General features: G+C 32.0%; 1 protein-coding gene across 11 annotated transcripts in view; it reads right to left on the reverse strand.

Moving 5' to 3' along the window:
* Positions 1-25,077, reverse strand: part of ZNF280D (zinc finger protein 280D) — a 142,034-nt gene that overhangs the window by 19,626 nt on the left and 97,331 nt on the right. For 10 of the 11 annotated variants that reach the window (XM_077128008.1, XM_077128006.1, XM_077128004.1 and 7 more), the window contains 4 exons: positions 21,342-21,404; positions 17,344-17,462; positions 17,157-17,193; positions 2,545-2,590 (listed from right to left, as the gene is read on the reverse strand). In XM_077128008.1, the coding sequence (XP_076984123.1) occupies positions 2,545-2,590; positions 17,157-17,193; positions 17,344-17,462; positions 21,342-21,404 (265 nt within the window). Of the gene's footprint in view, positions 1-2,544; positions 2,591-5,626; positions 16,580-17,156; positions 17,194-17,343; positions 17,463-21,341; positions 21,405-25,077 lie in introns of all 11 variants that reach the window. The other variant, XR_013162416.1, reaches the window with a different exon arrangement.

Consider the following 25,077-nt stretch of genomic DNA (forward strand, 5'->3'; position numbering starts at 1 on the left):
TTCAGTTAGACCTTGCTACCTATTATAACCTGCCAACCCCCAACCAGGACCATTCCAGCCAATGCCAAAGAACATCTAGGGCAATTTATAAGATTCCACAAGGGTTCCAGGCACTAGAGTAACTTGCCAGAAACCTACAACCTCCAGCTGAGTCCTTGGTCCAGATAAGTCCTGAAACCTAACCCAGCCTCTCCAGAACATCAAATAGTTCCATCGTCCTACCCTGTGTTAGTGACAGACCCTTCCAATATCAAAAATTTAGAATTGCCATAGCCCAAACAACCCCAATGAGAGAGGTATGGAAAGATCAAGGTGATGGTGGAATTATACTTAGAAGACAGAACTTAACAAATGAATATGAATGTTGAATCATTAAATTGATCTCTTTTAGTCTCCAGTATTTTAGAGCAGCTAGAAGTAAAAACCTAAAATTGTGAAATTGTAACCCATGACAAAGTCAGAAATATGTTCTACAACTAATTGTGGTGCTGTGCTTGGAAATTTATAGCTTTTTTGTATATATGCTATTGTTCACAAAAAAAAAAGGAAAAAAAATCAATTGTGATGATAAAAAAGTATTTAAGCCCTCTAGCCTCCTATATTCTGGAGCAGCTAGAAGGAAAAATATACAGGATCGTATGGTAGCCCATAACAAACTCCGGGATCTTTCCTGTAACCACTTTTTGAAGAGTGCTTTGAAAACTATTGCTTTTTTATTTCTTTGCTTTGTATATATGTTATACTATACAATAAAAAAAGTTTTTTAAAAAATGAAAAGCATAACATCATAGAAAAAAAAGAAATGGAAAAGAAAATGCCTTTGATGGGATCATCATTAGAAACGACACTACTGAAAAATAAATCAGTACAACTGAAGATAGGTCAACAGAAAGTTCCCAAATTGAAACACAAAGACAACAAAACAAAACAAAGAGTAGGAGGGAAATAAAAACAGAACTGAGTATTCAAAAACAGAGGAATGGCCTAAAAGTGTGAGATTGGAATCCCAGTAGTAGAAGATAGAGAACAGATCAGAGAATCCTAGTCAGGATAAATGCCAAAAATAAACAAACAAGGAGTAAATATATAAGTAAACAAATCAGACTTGGATGCCTCATGTTCAAACTGCTGGCAACTAAAGATAAAGATAAAATCTTAAAGAACCAAAGAAAAATGACACATTACATACACAGGAATAAAGATAATAACTACAGTACATCTCTTCAGAAAATACGGGAGTCAGAAGACCATAAAATGACCCTTTCTTTAATTGTTGAAAGAAAAATAAACTATCAACTCAGAATTCTATATCCACCAAAAATATCTTTTAAAAGTGAAAACTAAGGATTTTTAAACAAGCAAAACCTGGAAGCATTAATTACCAATAGCCCTATAACATATGTCAAACTAGTTCTTCAGGAAAAATGAATGTGATACCAGACAGAAATGGAGATCTTATATAAAGAAATTAATAGCACTGGAAATGGTAAAATTGAAGGGGAACAGAAAATTCATTTTTAAAATTTTTAATTGTTCTATGACTGTCTAAGGCAAAAATAGTAAGAATGCAGTATGCCTTTATAACACTATAAAAGTAAAATATAGAAAATGGAAAAAAGAGCACACAAATTATGAATATCTAGAATAAAAGAATGATTATGAATGCAAACCTCAAGACATTAAAAGGACAGTAACTCTGTACACATAAATTCAACAATTTAGGTGAAATATTCTAATTCCTTAAAAATCACAAACTACCAAAACAAACTCAAGAAGAAACCAGGAAATCCTATATCTATTAAAAAAATTAATTTGTAGTTAAAAATCTTTCAAACAATGACAACAAAAAAACTTTTTACAGTATAAGGAAAGCCCCTTGGGAAAAGACTGATACTTCCATTTAAGTCTCACTTATTCACCTTACAAGACAGAAATACTGTTCAAAAGATAAAAGTAATGCTGAATCTGCTTAATGCTGAATCTGCTTCACTTCACTGTACTCAGAAAAAGGCAGAAAAATGTCAAATAATAGCAAAATAAACTGACATCAAGAAAGCAAGTACTTGAGCGGAACTGTTTCTATACTCATCTGTTATACTGTCCAGTAGATAACATTTCTATGATAATCTTGAATTTTATATCCAGAGTTTCTTTTTAAGGTAGCAGAAACATTTAATACATACTAAAAATATTACTATTTTTAAAATTACTTAAAATCTTTTGACAGTTTGTTTCAAAACATTAAATCACCTGAAAAGATTAATTTCCCAATGGACTAAATGGCTGAGGTTTTACTGATTTAAAAAACTTAAAATAATAAATTTATCTCCATTATTCAATAGAAAAAACAATTTTAAAAACCAAAGACAATTTTACTTAGGGCAAAATAATTTTATATCTAATCAAAATCTCAATTATTTTCTTCTTGATGATGAGCTAATAATTGTTATTAATGTAGACATATTGAAATTAAATGTTTTAAAAAAACCATACCTAACAATAATTTCAAATGAATAACAAAATTTAAATAAAACACAAACTTACCTCAGGCACAGGTTCTTTTTCCCCAGGGTGAGGTTCATTTTTTAATCTTGAAAACAAAATAAGTATTTTATTTTATTTTATATTAAAAATGATAAATTAGGCAACAGTATTTTTTGCAGGCTTAAGATAATCAGAATGTAAATCTAAACCAATGTACATTTTATACATGTAGCAAATGACCTCTGCAAACATTTTAAGGTAAAAAGAAAATGCATAAGAATAAATAATAGATTCAATAAATATGCTAAATGACTAAATACTGATTTGAAACTTTACATGGATGTCCTTCTCTAAACAAGAAGCACTTAAGAAATGTTTTCATTGCCAAGTAAAATAAAATCCATAACACATTATTAAAATAGTTTCAAAACAAAAATGTATTACTCTTATAAAAAATAAAACCAGTTATATACTTATTTATATACAGGCCTTAGTATTTATTATCATAGGACTTAAAAAGTGAGAGAAGGTAAATATTTTATCTATTTCAAAATTCGGAATGATAATGCCACTTCAATAAACACTACAATTAATTTCATAATCACAGAAATAACTGAGAATTTTGAAGGCTTTACAAACCTTCATATTAACCATAATTTTTTCTTAATTTGTAAACATTTTTTCAAATATTAACCATACTTTTTTTACTTCTTAATTTGTAAAAATTACAAATTATACTTTATTTTGTAAAACAACTAATAAATTATACTTATTACAATATTATCAAATGACTTTTTGTATTAAAACATTCTGTAGGTATAACAAAGGTTCATGTTATCTAGAAAATCTTGTAAAATAATCAATTTTAATATAAAAGATAGTTCTCCATTATAGAAATGGCTAGTGACTAAATCTCATTTGTTCATATTATATATTAAGCTCAGTTTTAATCTGTGTTAAGTAGGGTGCCTACTTTATCTGAAATGGCATTAATCAAGAGTTGTGATTCAAAACTGTGAGTACTAGACAAAAATTTTTTAAAAATCCACGGAATTGCACAAGGTGAACCCTAAGTTAAATCATGGACTATAATTAAAAATACAGTTTATACAGGTTTTAGCTCCGTGTTTGATTCAGGTTAAGCATTTTGCCAAGATCATCACATAGGTGCTGTGCACCTTCCGTCCCATGAACACTGAGGTTTGATTTTTCAACTCAAGAAAGTTTTCCTCTACAGATGAGTAAAAAATACGGATAAGAAATAAACAAATAATAGGGGGAACAAAGGTTAAAATAAATTGGGTAGATTGAAATACTAGTGGTCAATGAGAGGAAGTGGTAAAGGATATGGCACATATGAGTTTTTTCTTTTCTATTTCTTTTGCTGGTGAGATGCAAATGATCATGGTGATGAATGCACAACTATGTGATGATACTGTAAGTCACTGATTGTAATCATGTCCAGAATGTCTGTATGTCAAGAATGTTTGTATGATTTTTTTTGCTGTTTACAATAAAAATATTAAACAAAAAATTTCAAAAAAAAAATTTATGGAATTGCACAAGGTGAACCCTAAGTTAAATCATGGACTGTAACTAATAATACAGTTTAAAAATATGCTTTCAACAACTGCAACAAATGTACCAAACCAAAGTAAGGTATTAATAATAGGGTGGTAGATGGAAATCCTGTATTTTATGCAAGAGTGTTCTGTAAACCCACAAATTCTTTAATAAAATAAATTAAAAAATTAACTTCAGGAAGGCTTAATAGCTATACTTAAGGAATAAAGTTCTAACATAAGCAATGAGTAGAATGATTTGAAATTCATGGGGAAAAATGGAACGATCTAATAGAAATGTCAACCATCCTAAAAGCTACGCTCATGGTTAGTCAGTGAAAATGGAGTGGGCAAACACTGCCCCCCCCCCTTTTATCCATTCTCTGAGGGTACATTTAAAAGGCTAGGTTTATAATGTTTTACTAGATATTAATAATAATTTAATTGTATAGGATTACTTATCTATATTTTACTTATTGTAACTAAAATCTCAAACAACTAAATATAATGTCCTTTTATTGGTAGGCTCATAATATTGGTGGTATATTATAATTATTTACAGCTGATTTTTGAAAATAACAAAACGTGACAAAACACTTAAATATCAACCATTCTGGGGGTTAAAGATTTTGTAATTCTCAAGTATTTAATCATGAAAATACATATATAAAATATAGGATTCACACATAAAACACAGGATTCCCATATACCACCCTATTATTAACACTTTGCATTGGTGTGGTACATTTGTTACAATTGATCAAAGCACATTTTTATATCTGTACTTTAACTATTGACCATGGTTTAAGAGTCACTGTTTGTATTGTGTGGTTCCATGGATTTTTTGGATTAATGAAGATTTGAAATAAATTTGTATATTACAATTGATTTCTATTTCTTAACATTTAATCATTTTACTCAGTCCCAAACACTGTGAAAGCAATTAGTCACAAAGCAGTTAAAAATCTTATGAAAGAAATTTCCTTTTCAGCTTATTGTCAAAAACATTATCAAAGTAGGACTATACATTCTTACCAGAAAAATATTACCATGCTAATCATTTTCACATATGGCTATTTTAATGAATTAATTCTGTGTAGCAATTAAAATGAAAGCCATTAAGTATATGTAGCTATTATTGCTGGCATTTCCACTGGGAAAAGTGAGCATTTTAACATTTTAGGCTCTTAATATCTCTGCTGCAGAGGACAGTGCCAGTAGTTTTTAATACTCTTCATTTTATTGGCTAAGAAACTGGTAGGGGAGAACACAATAAGTTACTGAAATACCTAGAATTAAGAAGCCAATGATTCCAATCTTGTTATGTGGCTTTAACCATACTGGTATTCTCTTCAAGGGATAGAATTGTAATAACAAGAGAAAATATTTAGAAAAACAATTTTTTAAAAAATCAGAAAATCACACTATAAAATTTCATCGATAAGTAATAAATTCATCACTAAAATATACACTAAAATATGGTCTTTTATAACCATAAAAGCATATTTTACGATCAAACAAATTCTAATACAACTACTAATACATCATTAGTAGTTTTGGAAAAGAAAAAAATGTCTTACCTGTACTCTTAATCATTAAAGATACCTGCTGAAATAGTCATCATTTGAGGTATTCAGATACTCAATTGCTTGGTAGAAGAGAGTGAAATTTGCTAAGCTCAAAGTTCTGAGCAATGACCTACTGTTACATAATTACACCTTTTCGCCTGTGAATGCTGCAATAAATTTTTATAGAAAAATGTAGTGTAGAATTTAAAACAAATACTATTTAAGATTTCAATACAAAGAGAACAGAAGGATTGACTGGTGATCTATTTCAACGATAAATTTTAGACATCAAGAGTTGCAAATGAATAATTTTTCTTTTCTATGGAAACCTACTGAAATAGATCTAATATATTTCAAGAGGAAAATCCTTCCCCTTTAAAGTCTAAAATGAAATAAAAAGACCTACTTGCATTTTTCTGAAGGCTACATGGACAAATCCAAGGCTACATAAAATGAATATATTGGTTCACATGGGTTTAGATTTCATTTGCACCATAAACAAATCACAGAGGGGAGGGGAGAATTATAAAGGGAAAAAATGTTCAAACAATTTTCAGTGAGGCCGCATTATTTCTCAACTAATATTTAAAAGTCAAAAGTCCATCAAAGTGTTTAAAAGCTGATTTTTAAACTGCAATCCTCAATTTAAGAATATCTATAAGCTACTAAATAAATTGAAAAGGGGTTGTATGACAAACCAGTAGTAAAGTCAACCAGTATTCTGAATCTTCCACTTTACCAACATTCAGGATTAAGCATCATCACCAGATTAAGAAATAATTGTATGTTTGTGCCCACCCAGGGACGCCAAAAAAAAAAAAAAAGGAAATAATTGTATGATGCTAAAAGAGTAAAGAGTGTTTAATAAGGTTGATTATAAATGTTCAGAAATGGATAGTACAAGGCTGTGTGATGGCAACACAATATTGTAAGAGTAACTGACAAAGCTGTGTGTGAGAATGATTGAAAGAGGACGATTAGGGCCATGTATGTTACCCAGAAAGAAAGATAGAGAATAAAAACTGGGACTGTTTACTTAGCGAAACCTAGAATGGACTATGATGGTAGTTAATTGAACAAATATAAGAAAGCTTTTACATGAACTAGAACTAATGTATTTCACTATTACAAGGTGTTACAAATGGGATGGTATATGGGAAAATACAACTAATGCAAACTAAGGTCTACAGTTAATAATAACTTGTAATATTTTTTCATTAATTGTAATGAAGGCACTATACCAAAGCTAAATGTCAATGATAGGGGGATATAAGGAAGGGGTATGGGATTTTTTTTTCTTTCATTTTGGAAGAAATGGGAATGGTCTAATATAAGACTGTGGTGGTGAACGCATAACTATGTGATTATACCAGGAACCATTGGTTGCACGCTTAGGATGAATTGTATGGTATGTTAATAAAACTGTTTTAAAAACAAAGAATGAACTGTAAAACATTCAGTGTACTTTTTCTGATTATTTGTTATGAGGGATGTTAACAGTAAGTGGGGGAAGAAAAGGGTACCTGAGCTAAATATTTACCAGGTTGCACATAGGTCAGGTACTGTGCAAGCATTCCAGCTCAAAGTTAAAAAGAGACATAGTCCCTCCCTTCAAATAATTCACTGTCAAGCAAACCTAACGAGGTATTTACAGAATTGTGAAAAGTGTTAGAAGAGAGACATGTAAGATGCAATGGCTGCACAAAGGAAATGAGCCATTGTGAAGGGGAAAAAGGCAAAACACAGTGAAGATATGAGAGTGAATTTGGATTGAAGGAAGAGCAGAATTTAGCAAAGCAGGGGAAGGGTTTAAGGCAAATCAAAAACAAGGATGTATAAAACAGAATGACAATTCAGAGAACACTAAGTAGTCACATAACACTGGAATGTGAGAAACAAGGGAGGGTAGTGGAAGATGAAACTGAAAGTCTACTTCAGGGAAGGTCTTGATTGCCATGCTAAGGTATTAATTCTAACAACATTATCCTGAGAATAATAGCAAAATATCATTAGAAAGAGAAAGTGGCTGTACTAGAAGTGGCTAGGCTGCAGTCAATGAGAACAGATAAGAGACAGTTAATGATTGTCTCAGTCTCAACTAAGGCAACAACAGTATCAAAGGAGAAGAGGAAGGTTTAAAGAGATAAGAAAGGTAAAACCAAAATGATACAAGCATCAACAAGATACGGATAAAAAAGGGAGACAAAGATGACCTTCCAAATGTCTGCCTGGAGTAATAGGAGAATGGCATTGCCATTAATCAAGATAGGGAATTCAGGCGGAGAAAAGTATATTGTTGGTTGGAGGATGAGCTCATTGGAGTGATTACATAACAATCACATGGAAACATCAATCTTTCAGAACTGCTTACTCTTGTATATATATCTCATCCTTAGGCACGGTTCCAACCATCACTTCTATATAGATAATTTCAAATTCATTTCCATTCCAGAACATGGCTCCTCCATTTTATTACTATTCATTATTTTTAGATCAATCAACAATTTAATTAAAAAACAAAACAGTATATTAGAGTTAAGACTGAGTACTAAGAGATTACATTATCCAACCAACCACAATTTGTAGATGAGAAAATCTAAGGCCTGAAAATGCTAAAGTAATAAAGCCATTAAGCAACAGAACCAAGATTAAAACTGTGGATTCTACTTCTAATTTCCACTGCATTGTCTCACAGCCAATTCCTCTTCTGCAAATCAGGCTCCCTATTATCTTACGCCAGGGAAAGCTTATCTGATCTCTCTTCTGATATTTTCTACTTTATAACATACTTATTATCACTACCAAATTAATATTATTGAAGGACTAATTTATGTCAATCTTTTCCCAAATGTTTTAATGCATGTACAAAATAGAAATACAGTTTTAAGATCAGCCTAGGTCCCAATGCTACAACTGTACCATTGTTGCCTATCCTCACTGTGGAACACAAACTGGAGCTCAGTTTCACCCATTTCGTAGGCCAATCAATGATACGTAAGGCAGGAAGTACATCTGGAATCACCATTACAACCAGAAAAACAATAGAGTATATAGTATTTAGTAGTTTATTCTCTGAAGACAAACTGTCAGAATTTAAATTGAGGCTCTCCACTTACTGTGACCTTGGGCATATTACTTATCTGTATCTCATCTGTCTCATACAAAAAATCAGGATAAGAATAATGGATAACTCATAAGTTTTTAAGAATTAAATAAGTTAATTAATGTAAAACACTCAGTAGAGTATCTGATACACTGTATGGGGTCAATAAATGTTAACTATTAATATTTGTCATGTGGTAGAGCCTGGAATCAATTCTACTGCCTAAATTTGTTTGGGAGTGTGCCATACAGGCTCTTAAAGCCTTTTACCACTTAAATATTTCTTTTCTATCATACTTTCCCCCACCCTTGGACACAGAACATTAGACACAGTACTTCCATCAGATGTAGCCCTATTTGTTCTAGTCTGAAATTATCTACCCATCTCTGAACACGTGGGTATGATTTCATCATTTAAAATTCAGAATTATAGAACAGAAAATCATTCTAGATAGATGAAAGAACTAGGCAAAGACAGATATTAACAGGAACATATAAAATATCTGTATTTAGAAATAAGTAGCAGAAAATAAGACCATCGATGTACCAGAAGATCTTAATGCCAGACTAGGGTTATATTTTATTATTTTGTTGGCCATATAAGCCCTGAATATTTACTTCCTAGTCTACAGGCAACTATTCTAAGCACCAAGAGCTAGGAAAAATAGTGGTAACCTGAGAATTGCTGATAAATGTTGATATTTTGTCCTAAATGAGGACTCTACTAAAGTTTCATTTATCTTTCCATTTCAGTAGATTTCTCATTCTTCCCTGCTTATATCAAAGACAAAATCCAAAGTACCAGAAACCACCATATCTTGAAGCACTGCTCCTTCCTACTAACTTGCAGGGGCAAATATATTGCATCTACTTTGAAAAGGAAAACTATTTTACAGTTGCTAAAGATTTGGTTTGAGATATTAATGCCTCAGGTAGCATGAAGGAATTGAAGGGCTCAACCTTCCAATATTCTCTGATTTGAGTCATTTTAAAAGTTTAGAGAAGAAAACAAACCCAAAATGAACTCAATATATATCATAGATAAGATCAGTTTGCTTTTTTTCTGTTACTGTGAAATCAGATATATGACATGAAGATGTGATCATTTTAGACACTTAAGACTCTATAATTTAGATTATGACCAGAGCCAATAATTCTCTAAATAGTTCAGATTTTCACAGGAAAATAATACGTATTCTTCAGTGATTGCAGATTCAATGGAAATAAACAGTTGTTAACAGAAATAATATTTGCAAACATAAGACTTCTGGGGAAAGGATGCCATTCTGCTCCTAAAACAACTTACTGCTTACATTTAGTAAAGATAATTAATGACATTGGTTTAGTTGAAAGTGGTATAATTAAGTGATATTTCTCTTTGGGAACAGGTCTAGATTCTCTTCTGGTATAGCTTTTCATGAAAATCACATGTATAATACAATAATGGTATTAGTAATTTAAATGAATATGAAATCAGCTGACTGGCTTTGTAAAGATATGGATTCTGTATCTGACTTCCTTATTCTGTAATTACCCTGGTGGCATGAACCAGGTCTTCATGTTTCCATTTCCAACAACTGACAGAATCTTGTACAAAGAAGGTAGGGAATCAATGTTCAGTGCTGATAAATATATAGAAGGATGATCTATATTATATTATGAATGTATGTAGTTACTATTGGTACTCACTCTAAAACTCAGTATCTCTTTTTAGCCATTCTGAAATAAGAGGAAGAAACTTGTAGTTTCAATGAAAGCTAAACTTCATTTTCACCTTTTTTCTAGTGTCCTTTATATTAGAGGAATTTAAAAAGTGTAATATAAACAAATATTTATCCAGAAAATATATATCACATCTTTTAAATCTTCAAAACAATCCTGTAAAGATTATTTTGAACCCCATTTCACAGATGAAGAAACTGAGGTCACCTGACAACAAAGCTAGAAATTATGACAGTTGGGTCTTGAACTCTGCTATTTCGAATCCAGTCAATGCTCTTTCCATTGTACTTTGCTTAGGAGAAATTTGGAGGTCAATGAGAGAACAAAATCAACCATGAAAATCACTTCATATCATGATCTTTAGGATATGTGATTCAATCAATAAAATAGACAAGTGTTTAAATAATCTAATTTTCCAAGCTTGATTTACCAAGGATTCTTAGGCTCTGAGGCTCTTAAGATTTGCTGAAGAAAATATTTCATATTATTCCCAATTTTTTATCTGGACAAAAAACCTTTCAAAACTTAAAAAATCCATTTCTATTCTATGTTATAATGAATCTATCCAAGTTGATATACTAGAGAAGATGGAGGAAAAGGAAGACAGAGATCAGAGGAACAAAGACAGAAAGGGGCAATTCCATGATTGAGTTACAAACAGTATCCCTAACCTCTGAGAAAAGCAGGCATTTTCAAAATCATTTCAAAGTCCTACAAAAGAAAAAGTCACGTAACTATTACTAATTGGTATAATTACAAATTTTCATAATATTAGTAAAACTGGATATTTAGCCAAGATTACTGGAAATGAATACTTGATAATAATAAAAGACTTCCTTTAAAGAAAGAATTCTGTAAGCTCAAAAGCAATGCTTACCTCCTAAGTAGAGAGGATACTGTACTAGTCTCCAACAAGGCAGTATTGTTTCATACTCCATAGACAGGAGAAGCCAGAACTACTCATTTCTGACATTAGAGAATTAAATGAGGCAATTAGAGTACTATGATAAGATGCCACCTGCCCAGTAGTTTGGAGCAATGTACTGCAAGACCCATGAAATATGAGCCCAAATTACAAATAACCACAGTGCAAATGGACTGCCACTAAAACTTTCAATGATAAGAAGATTCCACTGATACATAGTTTCCAAGGCCTCCTCTCATCAGTAGTAGCAGTAGTTATAGCAGTAACAGCAGTCAGCAAAATACATCTGGAGCAGCAGCAAGAAAGGCAGTAACAGTACTAGTAGTATCAGCAGCAGCAGTAGCTGAAACAGCAGTGGCAAGGGTAGCTTGCATTTACTGACTGCCTACTTTCTGTCATAATAGTTTATATATATTATCTCTAATCCTTACAGCAGCCCTGCAAGAACATTATTACAACTTTCACAGATGATGAAGCTGAGGCTCAGGAAGGTTAAGTAATTTACTCAAGGCTACACAGCTGGTTAAATACAAAACTAGGATTTAAACTTGAGACTGCCTTATTTCAAAACTGCACTCCTTTTACAGTGCTATACTTTACAATGATATAGATAAACAGCTTGTGTGGAGGATTAAAACTAGTAGGGACCTATATTTCAATAAATGATATGGAAAAGAAGATACACAGTAGCCTCTCTAAGTTTGTAGATGACAGTAAGCTTTTACAGATGTGACAGAACAAGTAAGGCTACAGAAGGATCTCAAAATCAGAGAAACAGGCTGCAAGTATAAGTTAAACATAGTTTGGTCATGTACAAGATGGTTATCATTTAGGTAAAAATACTCTGATGCTATTTATCACAGACTAAAATGAACCTACTTCTTATTTCTTAACTCAGAAAATCTGAAGAAAATCTGATTAATTTAGATCACCCTTCTCCACACTACTCTATGGAGATTAGTATCAATTAGTTTATAAGTATTGAAGGGAAAAAATTCCAGGGTCAAATAAGTCTTGGAGATTCACAGACCACATATAGCATGAAAAATCCCATACTAAAGAATCAATTTAACTTCACTCTGCATTTCCTAAATTTATTTGGTCATGGTACCTTTTTTTTTTTTTGGCACAATTCATAAATTATGAACATTAATCTCTAGTACAGAATTTCAGAAACACCAAAATAGATAAATTTTTAATAGAAATGTGAAAGAATTACTTTTACAAGAGCACATGTCATGAGTTAAACCTATCTAGAAGTAACGGGGACATTTAATTTTCAAGGTCAAGAGAGTCACTGATTCTGCTATCAGGGATTGGGATATATGGTATTCTGAATTTATTTTCTTATAAGAGCAAATTATGATGCTTAGATATATCCAGAATTGCATATCAGAGTCTCCGAACCCTAGGACAAGTTAGCACCCACAACTTAAAACAGGGCAAATGAGGCTTCAGGGGCACCTGTCACTCCCTTAGTTTTTCCCCTACATCACTGGCCATGCTTCTCAATCTCCTTTGTCAATTACTTCTCATCTCCCTAACTCTTATTGTTGGAATGACCCAGAGCTTTGTCGGGAGATGCTGCCCTTTCTCTATCTCTCCTATAGTCTCTGGTGATCTCGTACAGTCCCATTACTGCATGGGACTGTAAGAATTTTAACCGGATTTTTTTACTTTGAGGTAATTATAGATTCACATTCAATGTAAGAAATAATATAGACAGATCTCATGTACCCTTTAACCAGTATAGCCCAATGACAAATCTTAAAAAGCTATAGTTATATATGACAGATTTACTTGTATTCATTCTCATGACTTTTTAAAATATTAAATATTATTGACAGCCTAGAACTAAACTAATATGCATGAAAGTCTATGACAGCTTCTCCTGTAAATCTAATAGGTTGTCAAATCAAGCCCTCATTCTTCCCTCCCAAATCTCCTCCTCCCATAGTCTTTTCCATGTCAGTATCAATTTCATCCTTCTAGTTGCTCAGTTAATGATTGTGGAGTCATCCTAAATATTCTCTCATACCTCATATCCAAACAATCCACAAATTCAAAATTGACCTACGTATTACCTATACTGCTAGTATCCTAGTCTAAGCCCCTATCATCTCTTTCCTGTAGTCTTACAGTAACCTCCTAACCAGTCTCCCTGATTCTGCCCTTCGTTATCTATAGCTTATTCTCAAGACAGCAGCTACAGTGATCCTGTAAAGACACTCATCTGAATTTATAAGTTTTTGTTTATTTTTGCTTTTTATTGAGGTATAAAATACTGTTCTATTCAAAATCCCCTAATGGCTTCCTATCTCAGTAAAAGCCAAATTCCTTAAAATGGTCTACAAGGCCCTAGTCCACATGGCCCACATCCCCTCACAGGTCTCATCTCCTATTACTCCCCTTAATCAATCCATTGCAGCAATACCAGTCCCGCAGATGTTCCCTGAACCAGACATGATCCCACTTCAGGGTTTATGAACTTGCTGTCTTTCTCCCTGGAATGCACTTCTGATACATATCCAAGTGGCTCACTTCCTCACTACTTCAGGACTTCACTCAGATGGCATTTATCAATAAGGCCATACTTGACCACCACATTTAAAATGGTTACACCCCAACAATAGCACATCTTAATCTTCTTCTCTAATTTCTTTTGTCCACAGTATGGATTACCATGTAACACTATATTTTTAGTTACTTTTTTCCTTTTTATTGTCTGATTCCCACCATTAAAATGTAAGCTCCATGATGGTAGAGATTTCAGTTCATTTTTCTAGCACCTGGAATAGTGCCAGGCACAAAGTAGTTGTTCAGGAAATATTAGCTGGATAAATAAATGAGGCCCAAAGATCCCTCTGGGCCTTGCTAAAACATGACAAAAATAGGGCAAGATTCCTAACCTTTGTAGTTTAGGGGTTATTTTTCTAATAATGGTGATGGACTTACTGAACTGAGCCAATCAAACATTTTGTTCAGCAGTAACCAAACTGCATATACATAAAATGCTTATTTCTGGATCAATTGAATAAACTGTTTTGAATAGCTTGAGGATAAAGATCAGAATGTCAAGCTAAAATTCATTAGCACCAAATTAAAATTCAACTGATTCCCTATAAAAAGCATGCTGTATCAATTGCCTTTAATATTTTATTTAAATCAACTTTAAAAAATGAAGTTACAGGTCACAGAACTTTAGGAGTTTGTATCTTAAGAATATGAACTTGATATATACTATAAAAAATAGAATCCATAGAAAACCACAAGGAAGTACCCCTACAATCCTATAACAAGAATGTAGTTTATCATATTTTGAACTATGACCAAGGCAGAGCAGGTATCTGTAAATGAAAAGAGAACTTATGCTGAAAATGAAATAAGTTGTTGCTTCTGGGAAAAAATTTTAAAATTAAAAAAATATTGGGTAGAAAGAGGGTGGATGATAAAATTTCCCATAGACAGAAAAGGAAATAAAGGCTAATATATTGCCAAGTCCACTACTAAGAAACAATCCACTTTTGGAGATTTTGGAAAATCATTCATTTATAGTATAAATTAGTTTGGAAATTTAAAACTAATGTATTCAACTAATGCTACTGAACTGTACACTTTTAAATGGTTAAAATGACAAATTTTATGCCATATATATGTTACCACAATTAAATTTTTTTAAATAATGAATTCTACCTTTTTTATTACTAATTGTAAGGAGCACATTCATAGTAAGCAGTCATGTGACTGACTGTCGATCTGTTTTCAAGCATAACAAAACATTTTGATTTCAGAGTAAAATAACACGTATGACTGAGTTGTAACTTCAGAGTATGCTTACCTATATTGCTATTAAGACCACAAAGAGAATTCTGCTAGTCTTTAAAATTCAATAATTTGTATAGGATAAATAGTGAGCTTTTAATTGTACTGGAGGAAGAAACAGAAGATGCATTAAGTAGATATAGATCTTGGTCTGCAGTCCAAGTAAACAGACTTTAATGTAACAATTAAAGGAAAGCTCCAATTTTTATGATAAAATCTGTTTTTTATATTAAGTTACTCATTAGCAAATAATTCCTGAAGTATTTTAACAATGCAATTTTTATTAAAAGAAAATAATAGCATCAAAACTGTGTATGAACATAAACAACAAATTTTAAAAATACATATATATATGTGTGTGTGTGTATATATATGTGTATATGCAAGAAACAAGTGCATTATTGCTCTCCATATTTCTTTTTAGTATGTTATCTTTACCCAAAGGAACTACATTAATGGCTAGGTACAAATTATTTATTAAATGTACAGATATGTAATTTTTTAATTTGTTTTAAGGTCTACAAAAAGAGGTTTGCTAATAACTTAATCTAAGAATGCAATCATTAAGACAATAGTAATAATGATAATCCTGAGAAAGACAGAGGATATAATAACGTCTAATGGTCTGAACAGTTGCCAAATTAAGAAGCTACAAATAGGCAGCTATGTGAAATCTGTAAAGAATTGTATGGAAACTCTTGGATACTTTAACAAAACAAAGAACACACTAAATGAAGTTTTAAAGAAGAGTATAAAAATAGATATAACGATATATCAAAAATTTGGAGAACATAAAACCAGGCTATGAATATTAAATTAAATTTTAAAAATTAAAAATCTGAAAATTAGTACCGTTTAAAATATTGTAATTAATACTGGATAACATATTTTAAATCATAGTAAAAATAAGTGTAATTTTGGAACATAACTTTAGAGACCTGTTGTTCCAAGGACATGAAAGTAACCATGGTTTCCTAACCACCAGAGCTTTTGTATTTCTTGGTCTGCATTCATGCTAGATTAAAATGCTGCAGCCAAATGATTAAGCTTCAACTTGGATGTTGAAGCATTGATTTCATGAGCTTTTCTTGGCCAGAACTGACCCATAAGCTTAAGATCAAGAGCCAAAGCTTAAGTGGGAAGTTGTGCTCAATTTGGTGGGCCTTGAGGCCATTTCTGGCCAAATCAGCATCAGCCTTATGGGAGGCCAGCACTGAAGCAAAAAAGTCTCCCCAAGATCTGATTTCCTGAGGCCACAACCTAGAGCAGGTCCCACAGTCAAATTATTCACATTCCTTGGAAAGAGAGAACAGGCATCAGTTGTGTCCATCGAAGGGGGACACTGTCCAGGTATACCCTGGAAATTTTTTGAAATCTCTGGGCTGCTTCTGCATCTGAAAAATAAGAAAAATAGCACAATGACAGAAAACGAATAAGGAAAAAGACAGTCATCTGACCTAAAAACTTCAGACTTGTAAGAATTTAAGAAAGCAGACAAAACTGACAAAAAGACAAACAGCCAAATCATTTGGAATGTATTATTATGAAGGCAAGTACAACAGAAAAAATACAAATTATTTTAAGCAAAGTAAGAAAAGTCATAGCAACAAGTTATTTTTGGAAAGTCTACTGGAGAAAAACCATACATTAAGATATGACAACCTGACACGAAGATAAGGTGGAATAAGAACCTAGTACCATTTGAAAGCTGAAAAGAGCTGAATAATGAAAGCTAATGTCATGAAGTTGGCTGCTTAACTGTAAGAAAACATCTCAGAACTTTGAACTTAGGAAATTCCAACTTGTCTTGCACCAGGTCATGAGCTCCATAGAGCAGGAACCTATTTCAACAAGCAGCTTTAAAAAAAAAACAACACTTTAATATTTTTCATTTCTATTAATCATACATCAAAAATGCAATAGTGCTGCAATCCATCAAAGTAAAATGCAGTAAATAAGAATTAAACTTACTCAGAAAGATGCTCAGAAGTTGTGATACAAACAGAAACTGAAATTAGAAGAAAAGTTTCACATTTAAAACAGTCCATGAAATATGACGTGTGAGAATAACAACTTAGTAAAGAGCTCAAATTGTGACTAACTAAAAATACTGGAATAAACATTTTAAAAATCCAAAGTAACAAATACATATACGTACCACTCTCTATTACAAATTGGCAAGTATGAGTTTCATGTTGGTATAAGTGTGTAGCCATATTATCTAATCCAGTAACATCAGTTAGGAAATCACAATTAAGGCACACTACAGTAATGCCCCTAAGAAAAAAAGCAAATAACGTGAAAGGTTTTCTATCTTTTATGACAAACCACACACAAATTCAATAATTACTTTCCCCTGTAATAACTGTTGATTTGCTTTTTGTATGATTGTCACTTCCTATTTTTATTATATAAATCTGACAAAACTGAAATGATTTACCAGAAAATAGCATAGCCATATCCAAATTATGCCACATTTATTTAGAGAAAATATTTATGCTTCATAAATTGATACCTCTCATACAATTTGCTAAAAGCCAGGAGTCAAAAGACCAACGGCCTAATCTTGGCTGTACTAACAAACTGTAACTTGGGCAAGTCACAATCTAGCTGGTTCCCCTGCCCATCTGCAAAGACAATATATTTATTGAGGCTGTTTTTACATACTTGGAACTACCAGGTACAGAGGATACAATAGTGAGAAAAGTAAGGCACAGTCTGCACTCTAATGGAACTTATAATCCAGTGTCTTATTTAGATGAGGATAAAATTACAAGAGAAATGTGAAGGCTTTAAAAATAATGCAATTATGCAACTACTGTTCTTATCAGTTTATTAACTGATATACTTATCAAATATACTTTTAAATATAAATATACTTTTGAAGTTCATCACGTAATTTAAATTTATGTATTTTACCTGTATAGGAATAGAAACATGTAACATAACTTAGACTGTCTTCTCCCCTGAGGGTCTAGTCAAACTGCTCTGTATTTACAACTAGATGTTGCACTGGCACATGAGAACTGCCCTTCAAAAACTAAAATCATATACTTCCTCCTAAAATTAATTTCTGAATGGTCTATAACCATTTTTCACCTGACTCTAAAGTTCAAACTATAGTCATCTCTGATTTTCTTTTTTCCTTAAAACATTCAATATGTCAAGCATTTTATAACATTAATAATTTATTAAGCATATACTCTGTACCAGGCTAATAACATTACACATCTCATCTCAACTACATCTTCCAACAACCTAAAGAGATAGGTACTAAATTATCACCCTCTTATAGAGGGCAGAGTCAGGTTAATAATCTACCAAAGACATATTGCTGGTAAGGGTCAGGACCAGGTTTGAAATTCAGCACCTTGATTTCAGAACCCATTTTTTTAAAACATGATGCAATACTACCTAGCTACTTTAACTCAGGTCCTTATTAAATCATTCATATCTACCACAATAGTCCTAAATATTCTATGTGATTCATGTATCTACAGCTTACCTTGCAAACCTTTCAAATCAGCGCTTCTTCAGTATCACCTGATTCTACACAAAACATTAATGGTTCAATAATGCCTTCTGAATTAAGTCCAGACTTCTTTTCAAGGCTTTCACAAATTGGCTCTAAACTGAAAATTACTCTCTCTGACTTCTACTTATTACTATATTATATGAACTTCATATTTCTACCAAACTTTACTACTAGCCATTACCTCTGTATACCTCCTTTTTCATTTCTGCACCTTTAATTGTGCTAGTTCTTCCAACCAGAATGCCCCCTGTTCTCTTCTATTGGTAGAAACCCTATACATCCTTTAAAGCCAAATATAGAAAACATCTATCTACCATCATTCTAATTAAAGTAACTCTCTCTCTCCTTTGAAATAAAAAACCTTCATTGTACTTATTATTATTAAAATCCTCCTTATAATATAGTTACTTGATTTTGCATCTTGTTTCTTACCCTATAAACATTTATATCACTGTCATCTTTATAGGACCTGCTATATTATGTTGTACATGTTAGAACAAAATAAATAAAGAATGAATATTTCATTCCAACAAAACAGTAACTAAAAAAATTATTGTTTTATAGAATTATAAGTATGCTAAATTCCATTCACAGAAATTTATTAATTTTCAATTTAAATTTGAGACCTACCCAACTTGAAAGAAAAGCATTGCAGGTCTTTAAGATCATATAATTAAAAAATCAAAACATAACTGGGTTTGAAAACAGTAAGGTAAAAATCAAATGAAAAATCTCATTGTTAGAATGTAATATAAAACTTTTGCATTCTTATAAAGAGGACATTTAATATAGCTTAATCTAATTCCTAGAATTCAGTAAATGCCTTAAAGTTGGTATTAATATATTTTTTAAACTGAATCTAATTTTTTCTATCTGTGTATGGGTTGTTGACCCAACATTGTAGATGGAGCATAACAACCACAGACATCATTTTCAATATATATATTAATTAATTCAACAAATATTGACTGAATACCTACTATGAGCTGAGCACTATTCAATGCCTGGCATAGACAAAAATCCAAACCACACACATTTAAGTGAGAGGACAGACAATAAACAAAAGAATAAACTATAAAGTATATCAGATGGCAAAAGCTGAAACAGAAAAAAACAGGGAGTGTTTGTGGTGAAGCACAGTGGAGAAAATACAATTTTAAGTGGAGGGGTCAAGGAAAGTCTCACTAATCGGAGACCTAACAGAGGCGAGGGAGCTAACCAGGCAGATCTTTGGGGAAGAACAAATCAGGCAGTGGGAATAATAAATGCAAGACATAATCTCATGCACTTCTCTACTAATCCAACGCATCAAAACAAGTATTGGCTAAACTTATCTCCACATCTTAGCTTGGTGTAACAAAGACAATATTTCAAATAGCAATGCCAACTTGAGCAAAGAAAGACAGAATCAAAAGAAATTGGAGGAATATGAAAAAAAATGGTGCTCAGTGGATTCTGTGTTAAGTGTGTGATATAACCAAAGGTAGTTATCTATACCTTAGAAATATTTATCAACAATGCTTTCTGCACAATAAACAAGTTTTATACTTTTTTATTTCAAATAGAAAAACTGAAACTACAAAGGCTATATACTGATTTCAAGAATTCCAGTGGTTTAAGAAATTTACTACAAAAACGTTAGTCACTTTACTGGACATCTTAAGTATCTTGTTAATATTTAAATATTGTTGGAGAGCGTTATTTTTGTTCATATTTTGCAATGCAAATGCATAAAGGTTTCATCTTGATGGCTGATAGCACTGAAACAGAGTTTAACAGGAGAAGAACGGCTAATCACACCTACGGTCTAAGGATATAATAAATAAAACTCTGTTATATCTAGTAGCAATAATGTAGATTTCCAAATTAGGCATACCAACATCAGGTTAAAAAAATTATAACAAACCACAAGATATCACTTCATACCCACTATGAGGACTATAACTGAAATGAGATATTAAGTACTGGTGAAGTTTTGGAGAAACTGGAATCTTCATATGCTATTGGTGGGAATGTTAATGCAGTTAGTTTTAGAAAGCAGTCTGGCAGTGCCTCAAAAGTTACCATATAACCCAGCAATTCCTATTCTGAGTCCACATAAAAATTTGTTCACTAATATTCATAACAGCAATATTCGTAATAGCCTCATAGTTAATACAATCTAAATGGTCATGAATGAATATGGTATATCCACACAAAGGAATACTAATGAGATATTTTTAAAAATGAACTACTGACACATACTACAAACTGGATGAACTTTAAAATCATCTTACTAAGTGGAAGATGCCAATTATAAGAAATGTCCAGCACAGGCAAATCTAGAGCTAAAAAATAGATTCCTGGTTGCCAGGAGCTGGTAGGAGTTAGAGGGAAATGGGGAAAGAGTGCTAACAAAAAATGGGCATTGTGGGTTGGGTGATGATAATATTCTAAAACTGAATGGCCGTGATGATTGCACAACCTGTTAATATACAAAAAAAATCTGAACTGTATACTTTAAATACATGAATTGTATTGTATGGTATGTGAAATTATTTATCAATAAAGTTGTCATATAAAAAAGTTTAAGAGATATAATAATTTTACAATAGAAAGAATAAGAAGTATTAACTAGTTACCTGAGATCTTCTGAATGCTTCTTAAAAATACAAAACCTTTTACTTGGACGATTACTATGAAAGCTAGAAAGATAAAAGAGATTTTATTAATTTCACTATATAGTAAATCAAGTCTATGCTTAAGTTTCTAGTTTTGAATAAAATATCATATCCAAACAAGAAAACTACATTATCTGTTTAATTCAAGATTTTATTTTCCATTCCATTTTACCTGTTAATTTTCTAATGATACATATTTCTCTAAGCATATTTGTTAGATAATCAGTACCTTGCCAAAAAAAGAAATACTCAGAGTTTTAAAAAAGGATCGAAGTAAGTTTTTCAAGTAGTAGTGGTTGAAAACAACTTTAAATGTTTTCTAATAATGTATTTTTGCTATAGATAAATGGTTATATTATTTACCATTTTCTAATCTTTATTGTGGGGGGTGGGGTATAGAATCCAAATGATCTTAGAAGTAAAAACTGCTTAAACTAAGTACCACTGTTCACCAGCTGAGCGATTACTCTACAATTACCAGGAGAGGTTTTAAGAAAGCAAATTAAAGCTGAACTCATGAGTTAAAACAATGCTTCCCGTAAGCACATAACAGGAAACCCCTAACTAAACTGCAGCTAATGATAGTTTCTTATAAGCATTTTTAGTACTAGTCAAGAAAGTATTTCAGCACTAGGAATTTAGGAATTTAGAACTAGCCAAGTATAGTATCATGAAAAGCATAGTCATAGATAAACAGCATCAGTATCACAAGGGAATTTCTTTAGAAATGCACTCTCAGGCCCCAATAACTACACATCTACAAAATCAATCACTAGCAGGGTAGGAAAAGTAGGAGAGGTAGGGCAAAAATCTGTTTTAATGAACTTTTCTTATACAAGTTAAATTTCAGAAGCAGTAGCCCTAGCTTGGACAAACAGGCCCGAACTTGGACCACAGAGCGAGGGCAATGGTTACTCTCAGATACAAATTAATTATAACCAGTATAACATATATGTACAGGAAAAAAAATATTCTGGCTATCTATAAATCCCAGAAAATACCCCCAAAGGATTCCTAATAGTCATTTCTTTAATCTGAGGATGGTAGAAAAACAACTACTATTAAAGAATTACAAACTTAAGATAATATCCCTTAAATAATCAAATGTTTTTTTAGAAGAGCTCATTAGAGGGTTGGGAAGTCCTGAAATTACATGCAAAATTTTGTGTGCACACAACTGTTTGCTCAGAGTAATGAGTCCAAGATTTTAACTGATTTCCAAAGAATAAGAACCTACTAAAGTCCTTTTTAAAATTCATGCAATTTTAAAAGCTCTTCTTTCTTTTCAAGCACGCAGACTGTTTTTTGGTTTATCTATTTGGTTAGGGGAGAGAAAAAATTACATTTTAGGGTCCTTTTCCTGGCTTCCACTTCTGTCTACAACTTGTGGCTTTAAATGTTGGTAATGTAAAACTTACAGTTGCTTGAGTCTAATTTTAATTTTGGGCACCCTAGTGTAAAAAAAACAAACTTATTATACCTTTTTTATTTCTCTATATTTAATACACAAATTCCCTAGTTGTAATTTTGTGTATTATAAGTAGAAAAGTAGATCTACAACTCACAAATAAAAAAGAAAAAACTATTCTTCTACTTCTATTAGGGTTGCACAAAGTTAATAGTTGTAAAAAATTAATCTAAGTTCAAGGGAAAAAACAAGATTTTTAGTACAATATAGTAAAAACATAATGTTAATATCTAGGTTTAAGAAAATCTACCACCTGGTTATACGACTCGTAAACAATCATGAAAACTCATTAAGCTAGTCTCTAAAAAAGGGATTAATTAAGTGTAAATTACACCTCAATAAAGTTGGGGGGAAAGCCCCTTATGACCATATTTTCTTGATAATCTTGATTCAGTGTAACATTACTTCCTAAGAAACACACAGGAACCATTTCCTTAGCAACCAATAATATTGACACTGTACCTACTATTTAAGACATTAGACTAGAGGATGATGATACAATAACATAAGGCTAGTAGACTAGCCTAGAGCTCTCAGTGGAAAGCTAGGTTAGGGAAGAAGAGAAAGGAACCAGTCATAAAATAAATGTTCAATAAATATCTGTTAAATGAATATATTAAAATTGACATATACCAAGTTTTATGGTTGCATGGAGAAAAGCTACAGGTAAATGGGTAAAAGCCAACTAACAATTAGGAGTTCATTTCAGTTAGGAAGGTTCCTACTGTCATGCTCCAGGCAGAGGAAAGAGCCAAGTACACAGAGAAATTTTCAAGAAAGGAGGACTTAAAGGACTTTCACTATCTAGGAATTAGATAGTGAAAGGTCTTATATTCTCCAGAAAATTTGAGCTTTATCCCGCAAATGTTAGGAAGTGAAAGGATTTTAGACCAAAGAATGACCTAATTACATATGTCTATTCTAGCAGCAAAAGAAAGAACGGGAAAAGGTATGTGTGTGTGTGTATGCGGAGGGGTGGGGGGATGTAGACAAAAAGATCAGTTATAACATGTTATTGCAATAATCCTACCATTCTTCTAATGGTTATTATCTAGTGTCAATAAATCCATATTAAATATGTAAGGAATTCAAGCAGATCTTGTAAAACTTAATTTAGTACTCCATCTTGTTGAGTGTATAGAAACAAATTTTTAAACCAGCTTTCTTTCTCTCTGGAAAAAATGTAAACCATCCTTGAAAGCCTAAATGAAATGTCATTTATGGAAAGACTTCTCTTATTTCTTGCTTAAATAATTCATCCTTTCTCCTGACGTGTTCTCATTATCATTTGTTTATTATATTAAGCTAGATAAATATACTTCCCCTACCAGACTGTGAAAATTAAAGGAAAAAATTTTATCCTTAAAACCTAATAAGTTAGAATAATATCTACCATTACTTGAATATCTTTTAAGTACAAAATATTTTATTAATCATTTTAAATATATCTTTTCTAATAATTATAACTTTCTTTTCATAAAAAGGAAACTGGGCCCAAAGTCACAAAGTTAATAAATGGTGAAGCTTGGATTCAAATCTGGATTTGTCTGATTTGGCAATATAGTTAGCACCCAACTTGCCTCTCCATATACAATAATTCTTTTGCATTTTTAAATATGATTTCTAGTCCCACCTAAAAGCTGTAAGTAAATAAGGTGGAATAATTTAACCACTTCACCCAAACAATGCTACTTTAAAAAAAAAATGACTTAAAATTGTACATATAATGACACTTTTCTCCAGAAGAGCCTTACTTCAACCATGCTTCAATTGCTTCAAGATTATTTAATATCCTCTTTTATTTTTAGGGTTTACTATCATTAAAACAAACAATGATCACCCTCCTGCAATGTGTAGTGTGGTAGGTACCACGGTAAATACAAAGAACACTTTCATCTCAAAGGAAAATGTACAGGCATGAATAAATGTAATACTAAGCAGATAGATGAATGGTATAAAAGTCAAAGAAAGGAATAATCCCTGTGAGTGGTTGTGGTGACCACATATTTCACAAAGGGAAAATGAGAAGGAATGACAGGGTCATTCCAGGAATAACAAAGAATAAGGTAAAATCACTATGCATAATAAATACAGGAGAAATTTCACTTTGTAGATTAGTCAGTTTAAAGGAATGGGACTCTTTTTAGAATGGATTGTAGCAGCTATGAAACCAGAGGGAAAAGACCAATTGATACAGAGCTTCTCAATTGATAATTGATATAGGCTAGG

Source organism: Tamandua tetradactyla, chromosome 14, assembly GCF_023851605.1.
Source record: "Tamandua tetradactyla isolate mTamTet1 chromosome 14, mTamTet1.pri, whole genome shotgun sequence".
Taxonomy (NCBI): domain Eukaryota; kingdom Metazoa; phylum Chordata; class Mammalia; order Pilosa; family Myrmecophagidae; genus Tamandua; species Tamandua tetradactyla.